This window comes from Hyperoodon ampullatus (genome assembly GCF_949752795.1).
Source record: "Hyperoodon ampullatus genome assembly, chromosome: 4".
Classification (NCBI taxonomy): domain Eukaryota; kingdom Metazoa; phylum Chordata; class Mammalia; order Artiodactyla; family Ziphiidae; genus Hyperoodon; species Hyperoodon ampullatus.
In genome coordinates, this window is record NC_136917.1 from 164,565,471 (window position 1) to 164,579,385 (window position 13,915).

The window sequence follows — 13,915 nt, forward strand, 5'->3', positions numbered from 1 at the left end:
AACTTTTTAAGGAATGGCCAAACCATAGGTGTTCATTAAGAAGAAAATATATTTATGCAAATTAACAGGAACTGGAGAAAGAAAGAACTCATCTCATGGAAGATGTAACTGCAAACAAGAGGAGAATGAAGGAGCTAGAAGATAATTTGCTTTACCGTCTGACCAGTACCCAGGGGTCCCTGGTGGAAGATGAGAGTATCATCCTTGTGTTGAGTAACACAAAAAAGACAGCCGAAGAGGTGACACAGAAGCTGGAAATTTCAGCTGAGACAGAAATTCAAATTAACTCAGCCCGGGAGGAATACAGACCTGGTGAGTTTGGTAATGAAAGACAAATGTCACAGGAAAATGAAATGAGAAATGAGAATTAGAGAAATTGAAGTAAGGATGTTATGAAAACGACTGTGCAACGTGGGGTGGCCATTTGTGTTTTGTGGCATTTCTTTAAATGTTCAGTAAAATTGAGATGAAGAAATTTTATAATGGTGTAAATTTTCTAGGTGCTTATAATTCATGTTATTAGCAAATTCTTTAAGGTTCCTGTGAACTTATTTTTAAACCAGAAAGTAAAGAGGAGAATTATTAAAGACATCCGACTAGTGAAGACAAAAACTAGTGAAGTCTGAGGAATTTGTGCTGCATTTGTGGGCTGTTCACTAGTTGTTTATCATTTGGTAACAATAAGCCTGTATTTTGTTTGTAGTCCTGTAGAGTTCCCATGAGTCCAGGTAGTTCTCTGGTCTCATGGGAACCCTTCAACCTTATCCACAGATCAGCAAATCAGTGTTGTTCATGGGTTATAAAGGGAACCTGCTAAAAGAATTCAATTTCCTTTAGTAATTTATCATGCCTTTTGGAAAAATAATTGAAACAATATCTACTGGTGGAGAGTCAGGAGCGTCATCTTTGCGATGCCTTGGCTTACTTGAGGCCAAGTTTAGTCAGGGCTTCCTCGTGGAGTTTAAGAATGAGGTCCTTAACAATGCCTACACAGTTTGCTGGATGTTACAGTACAATCCATGCTGTCCCACTGCTTGTCTTTTCCACCTATGGAAGAGTGTAATAAAATGTATTTATAAGGAATCTAGAGATTCTAAAACAGAAAGTATCATTTAATGAACCCAAATAGCAGACTACTTGTTCAAAGCTTACAAAGAAGAATTAAATATATATGATGACATTGCTCTAGACTCCCATTGTTGGTAGATAGTCATTGCTAAGACGTACAAATAGAACTTGTTTCATTTAGCGTTTAGACTGATCTGTGCATGGGTCATTTATTTTCTGGGCTCGTAGCAAGTGCAACGTTGCTCTTTGTCTTTTAGTTGCTACCCGGGGCAGCATCCTCTACTTCCTCATCACGGAAATGTGCTTGGTTAATGAGATGTATCAGACTTCACTCCTCCAGTTTCTTGGCTTGTTTGACCTTTCCTTGGCCAGGTACGTCTGTACTCAGGAAGCCAAGCTGAATTCTGTATCTGTGGGTTAGAACGGTGACATTACATGGATAACTTATTTTCCCTTTGCACCTAAGCTGCTTCTTTTTCTTTAAATCTAAGTTGAGTGTAATTACCAGTGTGTTAACAAATCATTCTCATTTTTCATTTTATGCTTAGAGAAAGCTCTACCAACTATTCATCCACTGATCGATTCCTTTGGTTTCCCCAAGTTTCTGTTAAACAAGAAAATTCCCCAGACATTGTTGTGAGTGATAATACTCTGCAGGTAAAATTGATTCAGACAACATGGAGGATTCTGTTATTTCATGTGGAGAGAGTGCTTGTTATTTTAGATTTAGGAGGCTTACTCTTGATGTGTAAAAAATAAGAATTGGTCTTCCAGAGTTACTTATTTTCCATTAAAGATGTTGTTTTTAGGGACAGTTGCAAAGGGTGGGACAAGCCTGATTTAAATGTTCTCTTCTCCAGGTCTGTCAAGAGCCCAATTACAAGCAAGAGGATCGCTAATATCATTGAGCACATGACCTATGAGGTTTATAAGTACACGGCTCGGGGTTTGTACGAGGGGCACAAATTTCTCTTCACCCTGCTGCTTACCCTAAAAATTGACATGCAGAGGAACCGAGTCAAGCATGAAGAGTTTCTCACCCTTATTAAAGGTCAATATTCGAATAGAAAGCATTGTGCACAGGCGCAGATGTAGGAATTAAAGTGAAGGTCTTGTGCATTTTTTTTTTTTTTTTAGCAATAGCAGTTTCCTTGCATTTCATTGAAGATTGCATTTATGTGAGCTTTTTAAACATTAAAAAAATTAATTAACTAATTAATTAATCTTTTTATTTTTGGCTGTGTTGCGTCTTTGTTGCTGCGCATGGGCTTTCTCTAGTTGCGGCAAGTGGGGGCTACTCTTCATTGTGGTGTGCAGGCTTCTCATTGTGGTGGCTTCTCTTGTTGTGGAGCACGGGCTCTAGGCGTGCGGGCTTCAGTAGCTGTGGCTCGCGGGCTCAGTAGTTGTGGTGCATGGGCTCAGTTGCTCCACGGCATGTGGGATCTTCCTGGACCAGGGATCGAACCCATGTCCCCTGCACTGGCAGGTGGATTCTTAACCACTGCGCCACCAGGGAGGTCTGAGCTATTTTATTTGTTCATTAATTGCATGAATATTTATTGGGAGACTATTGCATGCCAGGACACAGAGTAGGCACTTGAAACATAATAAACAGTAAGTAAATTGTGCAGTGTGTGAGGAGCTAGTGAGCACTATGGAAAAACGGAGAAGGATAAGGGAGTTGGGGAATGTTTAGTATGTGGAGTGGGGAAGTTTTAAAATTTTTAATGGGATATTTAATGGGATCTCTCATTGGGTAGGATTCCCGAGAGATGGACAGGTGGCCAAGACCTGAAGGACCAGGGGATGTTGGTTCTGGGGACATTTAGAGAAAGTGCTGAAGGTTGAGGAGGTGACATCAATGCCTCTAGTGGGAGAGGGTGTCCTATGATGAAGGCAAAGCAAAGCAACCAGGGCAGCTGGAGCAGAGTGGGTGAGGTGACCATGCCACTCATCCCATGGATATTTCCTCTATATCTGTTGTAGCATTGATCACAGACAGGTACCCTCTGCTGTGGAAGGCTGGGAAACACACATTTGCTATCACATTCTTGAATGTCTGGACAAAAAGTATTTAAAGGAACAGTGGAAATGATGCTAGGCTTGAAATGGTTTTTTCTACTCTACCTTTCTAAACAAAGGTTTATCTTTAAAGATAAGGCACAACTTCATCTTTGGAGGGGTAGATTTTCATTGACTTCACCTACATGGAGAGTAGATTTGCAGAGGAACTTGAAGAGGATCCCAATGGGGGCAGTAGAGAAGGGCACACATGGGGGTATGTAGGTCAGAGTCATACTTATACATACACAAATGCATATTCATGTTCATATACATATGCTTATGCATCTATAACTATATCTATATCTATGTGTCTTATGGTAGCAATAAAGACTCAGTTAGACTTGAAAGCTCAGAAATTATGATTTGTGGATGATCTCTCTTTCTCTTTCTCTCTCTTGTTTCTAAACGTTGAACCCTTGCCCCTTAGGTTTCTTTTTGTTCCAAGTTTCCTAAATCAGAGCACATGGAAGATGAACGGTCTGGTGAGACCTTAGATGGACATGTAGGTGTAGGAGTTGCCTTCTTCAGTGAGTCCTTCGTATATAAATGATTTCTGGCCTCAGTGACTCTGGTCCTCCAGCTGATGGAGCTTCCTATGGGAAAGTTGTTCCTGACACCCTCAATTCAGGAGTGAGATGCATTTCCCTATGGAAATGACATTGAACATAGTGTCCAGAAATACTGTAAAGTGTGTTACAGTTTGGTGTGATCAAAACACACATGAGACTTAGAGTTGGGAAGACTCTAAGGGAAAATAGTGGTTTTGCCACCTTCTGGATGAGTGGTTTTGATCAGGTTATTTAAACTTTTCAAGCTTCAGTTGCCTCAGCTATGAAACAAGGATAGTCAAATGGATATAATAGGATTATTGAGAATTCACACAACTTACGTAAACCCTGGCACATAGAATAGCTCAACAGATGATAGGCATTGTTATATTATCTTTAGTTTCTTAGTTTATTTCGATTAGTCTAAGGCTTGCATAGGTTGGACAGGATTTTGTGAGACTTTGGCATTCAACAGCTAGTTCTTGTACTCCTTTAGGACACAGAGTTTCATAAGATTTCCCTTTGTTAGTTATGTTGGTGAAAGCTGCCCATGACATGAACTCTTTCTGTAAGGACTTTAAAATCACTTGTTTGAAACTATTATTTAGATAGCAACAGTGTTTTGATAATGATTTTTTAATTTAATCATCTCTAAAATGGGAAAGCATCAGGCTGGAGGACTTTCTAAGTCTGCTTAGCTATGCCACTTCACGATACAAGGTACAACTTGGATAAATCATTGTAAGCATGTTTCACTTTTACAAGGTATAATGATAAAGATTTAAACCTTCTTTCTCCCAAAGCAAGGATTTGAGGGATGAAGGGGCTGGCATAATTCTCAATCATCTTGAGAATTTGTTTTGAATTATTCCTATCCCAGCAGTTTATTCATCAAAAGTCCATCTAATCTGGTGCCATATTATCCAGGAATATGTTCCCCACTCCCTACCATTACAACATTCTTTGTTGCCCAAAGTATACTTTTGAGGCAGGCAAGATATTCATGACAGTGTTACCCTCTATTAAACAATGAATAATCTTTGGCTCCAAGGAACACTCTTTTCCATGAAAAGCTTCTCCCTAATCCTGTGGTGAATACCTTATTCTTTTCAGTTTGTTGGAAAATGGACAGTTTCCATGGAAATTGGTGTGACCGTTTTCAACACAGTGGCATTGTCCTTAGGCCTTTAACTGCTTCCTTGTGTTCAAGCAATCTGTTTTGCTTTTATAAGCTAATAGTTTCACTGAAATGGCTTCACTTACCTCTTGTTCCACTTACCTTGGACGTCTACTAAGATGGATTTGGCAAAAGACAGCAATTTCGTGGGGTCCATGGTACCTGAATAAAGTAGAGATTGGCTCAGTAAATATTTTGAGTATTATTACTTGTTTATGACCTGCTCTGTTCAAAAAAAGATTGTAGCCAAATGGATTGGTTATATCCTTCTAAGAATTATGGTTAGAGCATATTTTCCCTGAAACATTTTAATAGATGTTATTTATTAAACAGTATATCTTATCCTATAGAAGACTTGCTAACTCTTTCTTTGGCTTAAAATTTGATTGTTCATACATTTAGTTTTTCTGGGATGGGCAACAATAACTTTTTAAACTGTCATTTATTTTATGGCGCTGTGAGAGTTATGTGAGTTATGTGAGCGTAAGTAAATCATCAGCAAAAAGATAGGAGTCAGTACCAAATGGAAATGTTTGTTGTGAGTAGATTGACGAAAAATAAGTGACATAGCACAGGTCCCTTGGGTGTGCTCAAAATGGATGTAAATAATATACTGATTTATAGAGGAGAACCCTTCAAACGCAGGTAGTGCTACTAAAATTTCTAGAGAAATTCTCTCCTTAAAATGAGCTTGTGCCAATATTTGGCAATTCTTAATGCTGACAATAGCTGCTCACTTAGTGACACTCTGCTTTGTCCTTGATCCTGTTTTGAGTGCTTTACACTCACTTTATATATTTTTTGCCATTATCACTACACCTAGGCTTCATTATTCCCATTGTACTTATTTGGAAACAGAGTTCCAAACAGATGAGCTGGCTTGTCCCAGACCTTGGCCAGGTGGAGCTAAGACAGAATCCACCACTTACCTAAATCCAAAGCTATATTATTGATCCTTAAATGTGTTTTTCTAAAATCATCTATTCCTTTATTAAATGTTAAAGCTTGTTCATCACTATGATTTATATTTCTGAGTTTAATAAATGTCCAGGTAGTAAAAGAATTGATATTAAAATAGTTTCAGCAAAAGTTTTTTATAAAGAGATTGTTTTACAGTAAAGAGAGAAAAATTTCATAACTTAATATGTTTAACTTGAAAGGTGGTGCCTCGTTGGACTTGAAAGCCTGTCCTCCTAAACCATCTAAATGGATCCTGGACATTACCTGGCTGAATTTGGTGGAACTGAGCAAACTTAGACAGTTTTCTGATGTCCTTGATCAGGTAACTTGTGCTTTGAGTAAACTTATAATACTGTCACAGTGAGCGGCTTCCTGATTTATCATTTGGCTACACGACTTGGGGAAGAGAGAGATTTCTTTGTCACTCTTAAAATGGTATGACCAGTGCTTGACTTTCCTCACCGCCCACTCATACTCTGATAAATCACACTCCATCCATGGCAGGCTGGTCTCGCGGGAAGAAATTAGTTACCTAGGAAGTTTAACCAACGCTGACTTGGATGATATGTCAGTATCACCAATTGGCGACCCACAGTGGGAAAACAGATTCAATTAGATTAAATGATTAGATATGATTAAAAGGTTTTGCCATCTTTCTAAAGATGAAATGAAAAGTAATAAGAACACCCTTCCTCTAAGTGATAAATATCCATTCTTACCTCTTGTTTCTCTCTTCTTCCTCTCCTCGTTATACTGCCTTAGCCAGGCATCTGGGTCTGAATCTAACACAAACACCTGGCCTTTTATCTTTAGAAGTTGTTTTCCTTTCATAAGCAGCAAGTTCCTGATGAATCGTGTATATATTGGTATTATGGAACTTTGGTATAGCAAGTTGAATTGGGACAAGCCAGGAAATAGCTTCTTGAGAACCTGATGGCCAGCGAGAAGCTGCATGGACAGCAAGGTGGCTTTCTTCAGCTGCCAGATGAAGGCTCTTTTTCACCAGAAAATGTCTTAACACTGGTTCTTTTTTTTTTTTTTAATCATTAAAGTATAGTTGATTTACAATGTTACGTTAGTTTCTGGTGTACAAGAAAGTGATTTAGTTGTGTGTATATATATATATACATATATTCTTTTCCATTAGGGTTTATTACAAGATATCGACTATAGTTCCCTGTGCTTTGCAGTAGGACCTTGTTGTTTATCTCTTTTATATACAGTAGTTTGTATCTGTTCATCCCAAGCTCCTAATTTCTCCCACCCCCACCCCCTTTCCCCCTTGGTAGCTGTAAGTTTGTGTTCTATGTCTGTGAGTCTGTTTCTGTTTCACAGATAAATTTATTTGTATCATATTTTAGGTTCCACATATAAATGATATCATATGGTATTTGTCCTAATGCTCTTTCTTGACTTTGCCAGTTTAAGTTGACTGGAAGCTTAAGCTCTGCTATATTTTTATGTTCTGGCTTACACCTGGTGATTACCATGTAATTAGGGTATAAGCCATTCTTTTGGGTTGAATAGCTTTTTTGGGGGGGAGATTTTAATGCATTCTAGCTTGTTCCCCATGGGATGACTCCTAGTGACCTTTCCTGGACCACTATCAGTTATTGAAGTAGCTGTCTTCTGGAGATTATATTGTATACCTGAAATGCCTCCATATTATGTCGTCTTTCATGATTGAAAGAGGTTATTTTTTTATTCTTATATGACATTTTCTAAATATGAACCCAAATGGTTTTTCCTTTGATTAGATCTCCAAGGAATACACTTGGGGCTTTAATCAAAGGGAATATACCAGAGAACATAAGATCATGTTTATCTGCAGATGTGATTTATTCTATGACTTTGAGATGCTTGCCCATGTAATGCTTGCCTCTCTTTGATTTTTTAAGCTTCAAATGTTAATGGACTGTGTTTTTTCCCTTTATCAATTGCCTAAAGGAAGCAAGTGTGATTATTCATTTGATGCTGATATTAAGTGGTGTATTTCAAATTACTCGAGATTAATAGAGTATTGACCAAGAGACTTCAATAATAAACATGTCTTAAATGTCTTCTTTTGTTCCAAGAATGGTCCTGGGAAATGAGGAAACATGAGTGAATGAAACTTAGTTCTTTTTTTTTTTTTTATAAATTTATTTATTTTATTTTGGGACTTCCCTGGTGGCGCAGTGGTTAACAATCCGCCTGTCAATGCAGGGGACATGGGTTCGAGCCTTGGTCCGGGAAGATCCCACATGCCGTGGAGCAACTAAGCCCATGCACCACAGCTACTGAGCCTGAGCTCTAGAGCCTGGGAGCCACACTACTGAGCCCATGTGCCACAACTACTGAGCCCGTGCGCCTAGAGCCCGTGCTCCGCAACAAGAGAAGACACCGCAATGAGAAGCCCGCGCACCGCAACAAAGAGTAGTCCCTGCTCGCCGCAACTAGAGAGAGCCCGCGCACAGCAATGAAGACCCAACGCAGCCAAAAATAAAAAGATAAATAAATAAATAAAACAATAAATTTATTTATTTTATTTTTGGCTGCGTTGGGTCTTTGTTGCTGCGTGCAGGCTCTCTCTAGTTGCAGCGAGCGGGGGCTACTCCTCATTGTGGTGCACGTTGCAGTGGCTTCTCTTGTTGTGGAGCACGGGCTCTAGGCGTGCGGGCTTCAGTAGGTGTGGCTCGAGGGTGCTAGAGCGCAGGCTCAGTAGCTGTGGTGCACGGGCCTAGTTGCTTCCCGGCATGTGGGATCTTCCCAGACCAGGGATCGAACCCATGTCCCCTGCATTGGCAGGAGGATTCTTAACCACTGCACCACCAGGGAAGCCTAAGACTTGGTTCTTAGTCATAGGAGATCTCATGGAGCAAAACAGATTTCCTTAAAATAATGAAAATGAATTTCCATTGATTTCTTTATTCTTTGCAGATTTGTTCCCACAAAGTCATAGGAGAAATTCCACAACCCAGGGCTCTCCCTCCTTTAAGAAGGAGCCGGAGGCTGGTGTTAGTACAGACTGACTTTAGAGCAAATCACATTTGATTTTAGACTCTCAACTTTTTGGTGCTAGGATATAAAATTTTAAAAAATTAAAAAAAATACTCAAGGAATAGCATTCACACATGCCTGGAATGGTCAGAAAGAGAAAAAATATCTGTGAATGCTTACTGAAAGATTTTTCTGTGGTGTGACACTTTTCTTATCCCCTGGTATTTTCAGATATCAAGAAATGAGAAAATGTGGAAAATTTGGTTTGATAAGAAAAACCCTGAGGAGGAACCCCTTCCAAATGCCTATGATAAATCTCTAGACTGCTTTAGACGTCTTCTCCTTATTAGATCCTGGTGTCCCGACAGAACCATTGCCCAGGTAAAAAGTACATATTTTAAAAATAGGAGAACATTTTAAAGGAACATTTCCTTTTAAATTTAAAAGAATATTTAAAATGTTAATCCCAATGAGAATTTTTGTGTAGGCTTCTGTGTAATTTTCTAGCAATACAATTGTGAAAAATGGAAAAATAAACAAGAAATAAGTGTACGGAGGTGTATATTTGGGCTAAGTGATTTAATTATTTTCTTTGGTCTAAGTGATACAATAAGAGTGAATGAGGAAACTATGTAAGGTGGTTATATAGGTCTAATGTGAAGGTAATGCATTGTTTTTCCATATCATTTTTATATTAACTCAAAAAAAATGGCTACTCCATTTTGCTAGTAGTAAAGTGGTGTTTCTTAAATAGGAAGACTGCTCAGGTACTGAGGAGGGGAGAGAAAGACTACAGGGCAGTATAGCATCCCCAAATCCGTAGCCATTACACTAGGATGTGTCACAAACCCCGATGTGAGAAAGAAGGTTTGCCTAAATTTCTTTGAATGATACATATGGTTTAAATGTAAACCCTGCCTCTACAAGATCCATCTTTTCAAAGACTTTTAATCTGTTGGCCTTACCGTCATGGAAATTTACCCATGAAACAGACTTGTGGTGTCTTGCCTTCACAGCTAAAAGTTAAACTCTACTATTCACAGACATAGATTTTTTTTATGGACTTCTTTAAATAAGTCATAAAATAACAGTAGGCTGGGGTTTCTAATAGAATGTAGGAATTTTTCCCCTTCACTCTCCAGAAGGAGTGTTAAAAACATATGGAGTAACCACCTAGGTACTGTGGAATCATGAAAACAACTAGATTCAATCATTTATTGAGGAAAGAAAAATGAGTTTTACAACTCAGGGCACTGAGATCACCCTTCCTTTGGTTTTTCTTCTCAACTTCATTACTTTTATCCTGCCCAAATGAATTGTCAAACAGTTGCCTTATTTAAGGGGAGTGTAGAAGTTTCTTTTCTTTTCCCCTTCCTTCTCTCCTTCCTCCCTCCCTCCCTCCCTTCCCTCTCTCTCTTCCTTCCTTCGCTTTTTATATTTTTCATAACACTTTATTGGGTTCAGTGCTGAAATTTAAGTGTCTCCCACCCCTTTGTAACTTTGTCATCTTCATTCTGGCCTCTGTCACCCTTAGGCTGATGACAGCCATGTCTTTCTAACTGGTCCCCTGTAGTTCATTCTTGCCCACTCTAGTCCATCTTGTATATTCTAGAAGAAACAGAAATATCATTATGGTATTCCTTTAATGGCTTCCCATGGCCCTTATGGTAACACCCAAGTCTTAAGCAAGGTCTAGAAGGCCCCTTGGAAAAATGTTCTCTCCTCTGAAGTTTTTACTCTCACATTAGATTCCTTTTGTGATTTTCAACAAGACACCATTTGGGGAAGCATATTTCAAGGTCTACAATGTGGACATACTTAATCCCCATTCCCCACAAGCAACATCAGGCTTGTTCGTAGCATTTTGGCTGAGCATGAGTGCATGTCCAGGGACATTCAAAAGCCTGGTTGCAAGAAGAACACACTGTCAGAAGGTGTCTTGTGCTACTGCCTGTTTATGTACAGCTGTGAGCTAAGAATGGTTTTTATAGTTTTAAATGGTTGAAAAAAAGCCAAGAAGAATAATGTTTTGTGATATGTGAAAATTATATAACATTCAAATTCCAGTGTCTATAAACTTTTATTGGAACATAGCCTTGCTCATTTATTTATGAACTATCATTTGTTTATGCTGCAGTGGTAGGTTGAGTTGGGCAACAGAGTCTGTACAGCCACAAAGCCCTAATATATTTACCACCTGGCCCCTGATGTATGCATAGGTAACAGTATGTTAGTTCATAGCTTGGATGGAAATGTCCAGGTGGGGTCAGTGCTGAATTCTATGGCAAGATTGGCCATTTTGAGCTCCTTCCTATGCCACAGGACAAAACACCTGGATCTTGAGAGATGCTGCAATGATGGCAGGTACCCAGGTGCCTGTGGCTGAGAAACAACTGCAATTTGTGGAACAGCTGGGCGTCCAGCCTTTGAAGTCCTTCCTGATCATGAAGTGCACTGCCCAGTGGCTGTGATGAATGTGTAAACAAGTAGACTTTTGGAGAAGCCAAAGAACATGTCAGGCAAACTCATAAAGTACCTTTCCCTTTCAGAAAGCTGTAAAAAATGTGCAGGCATTTATACTTAGGTTAGAGAATTCAATACTCGATCTGGCCAACCTTGAAAAAATATTAAGAGATACAAAATTAAGTGGTACCATGTGCTCCAAATGCAGTTGGATTAAATCTTTAAAAATTAATTAATTTGATAAATATGCAATAAATTTCACTACATAAGGAGTCACTCAGCAGTAATTATCTATTTGTTAAGTACCCATTAAATCCCAGGCATTGTACTGTTTACTTGATTATTTGAATGCATATATATAGCATGAAGCAGCTGGTGTATTGAAACAGGTCCCAGACAAGGAGTCAACCAACCTGGGTTCTAGTCTTTTGAGTGGGTGACTGTGTTTTTGGCAAGTAACTCAGCTTCTACAGAGTGAGGATTCAAACAAGCAAGCAAGCAAACAAACAGATAAACCAACGAGAAAAAAGCCTCTGCCCTATTTTCGTGGCAGGGTTACTGTAGACATCATTGAGATAATCTACAAAAATGAATTTTGGAAAGCACATTGAATTATGCACAAGAAGGAGTTGGAGCTAGTTTTGGTGACTCCTGTACTGTTTTTGGCAGGCACGCAAGTACATCGTGGACTCCATGGGAGAAAAGTATGCGGAGGGTGTTATCCTGGACTTGGAAAAGACATGGGAGGAATCTGATCCACGGACACCACTCATCTGTCTCCTGTCTATGGGCTCAGACCCCACAGGTTCCATCATCGCCTTGGGGAAGAGATTAAAAATAGAAACCCGCTACGTGTCCATGGGGCAGGGCCAGGAGGTCCACGCTCGCAAACTCCTGCAGCAGACCATGGCGAATGTGAGACCAGATGTCTACTTTTGTGTTATGATGTTGACATTACATGTTATAGCATAATGATGCAGAGAGCTTATGAATCCTTAAGAGTTTAAATGTATGTATTGTATTCTGTTTACTAAACAGGAAAAAGCATGATATCTATTAGAAAATTTCCATGGAAAAATGGACACACTTCAAACTTTTTCTGCTGAGCCTTGACTTATGGAAAACTTGCCCAATCAGAACATCTTATTTCCTGACCAGTTTGCATAACGCTAGACCCCACTCCAGGTCCCAAACGTTCTGTAGGGTTCATAGTTTCTCTTCTCTGCCATATGCTCCAACCCCTCCAGCTCTGCTCTTGGAATCCATAACTCTCTAGAATCTACAACACCATGCCTTTCTCGGGTTCCAGAATGCATCATCTGTGCCCTGGGGTCCCCTAGGCCTGCCCCCAATCCCAGAGGCCAGGAATCTGCTATTATCCTGTGGTGGTACCAGAGGTTTTCAGGAAACCTGGCCTATTGCCTTCCAGGTGGGTCTCCTAGAGCCCTTTGCAGCTTGCAAATTCAACAGTGTACAGAGCAGACCAAACACTAAGCTCACCCTGAAACCATTGGGTTCTAGGTCCCAGCTGCTGACTCTAGAATCTTACCACTGTGCTGCATCCTGGTCCCCTCCCCCTGGTCTGGAACTGAGCTCACTGCATTCTAGAACCTCCATATTTACCTCTTCCATCCTCAAGCTGTGCCCCGCCCCCAGCTTTGGTGAAAGGGAGAGGTCTCTCATGTGTGCTGTGCTCTGTCTGATGCACTTAGTTTGTAGTTGGGAGGGGCAGGGCAGAAAGCACCTGATTTAAATATGTTTAGAGATGAAAAAATACATCCATGATTCAGAATCCTAGGTCTGGTCTGACACAAGGGCTTGGTGGGCCTCCGTCCTGGCCTCTCCCCCCTCATCCTCCCTCCCCCTTGACTTCCTTCCCCTGCATAGTACTGTACTTAGAGCAAAAACACTAACATTCACAGGACATGGATTTAACTTGAATTTAAAGTAAATAATGGTGTAACTAATAGGTTCAGGCAACTAAATTAGAATTTAAATGGAATATTTTTAGCCTTCAATTTATCTGTGTTTTTTGTTTAGTAGTTTAATTTCAAGTAAAAAATTTTAAAAATTTTTATTAGTATTAGCATGCTTATAACTTGTCAGAGACAATAGTGTTTTATGACAGAGTGAACCAACTACCCAAGAATAGAAAAATGGATGATCTGCTCAGTAAGAACACAGAATATTCATACAGAGTGTGGCAATGCCAAAGAAACAACCTTGGCCAAAGATTCCTTTCCATGGGTGAAGATTGCACCTTCTAAGTTCTCACCTAAGAAACTTAGATCAGGAGTCACTTGTATGCTGGATGAAAGAAAGCATCTGAAGCCTTTTTGTAGTTATGTTTTATATTTAATTTCCCTTTTTTTTTGAATTGTGGATAGTGTCAATTAAATTTTCATAGGACAAAATAAATAGTTATTTATTCAGCAGTGCTATATACTTCGGAAGAAAATGTAAGGGAATATGTGACATTCTAAAATGATCAGTTTTACATGTAACTTGACTAAGATTTTAGATCTGGTGCTTAGTTTGTTTCTTGGAAAGAAAAATATCTCAGGTTACACTAATCAAATCTAAGTGATCCAAAGTCAGAGAGTCAAGAAAACAACTCAAGGTTATGATCTGGGTATGGTAGGTGATTTTGGCAAAA

At 39.4% G+C, this 13,915-nt stretch overlaps 1 protein-coding gene across 1 annotated transcript in view; it reads left to right on the forward strand.

Moving 5' to 3' along the window:
* Positions 1–13,915, forward strand: part of DNAH5 (dynein axonemal heavy chain 5) — a gene marked incomplete at its 3' end in the record, with an annotated part of 240,126 nt that overhangs the window by 205,599 nt on the left and 20,612 nt on the right. The window contains exons 66-71 of the mRNA XM_079701862.1: positions 69–312; positions 1,326–1,440; positions 1,929–2,119; positions 6,018–6,139; positions 9,028–9,177; positions 11,929–12,174. Of these exons, the coding sequence (XP_079557988.1) occupies positions 69–312; positions 1,326–1,440; positions 1,929–2,119; positions 6,018–6,139; positions 9,028–9,177; positions 11,929–12,174 (1,068 nt within the window). The remainder of the gene's footprint in view (positions 1–68; positions 313–1,325; positions 1,441–1,928; positions 2,120–6,017; positions 6,140–9,027; positions 9,178–11,928; positions 12,175–13,915) is intronic.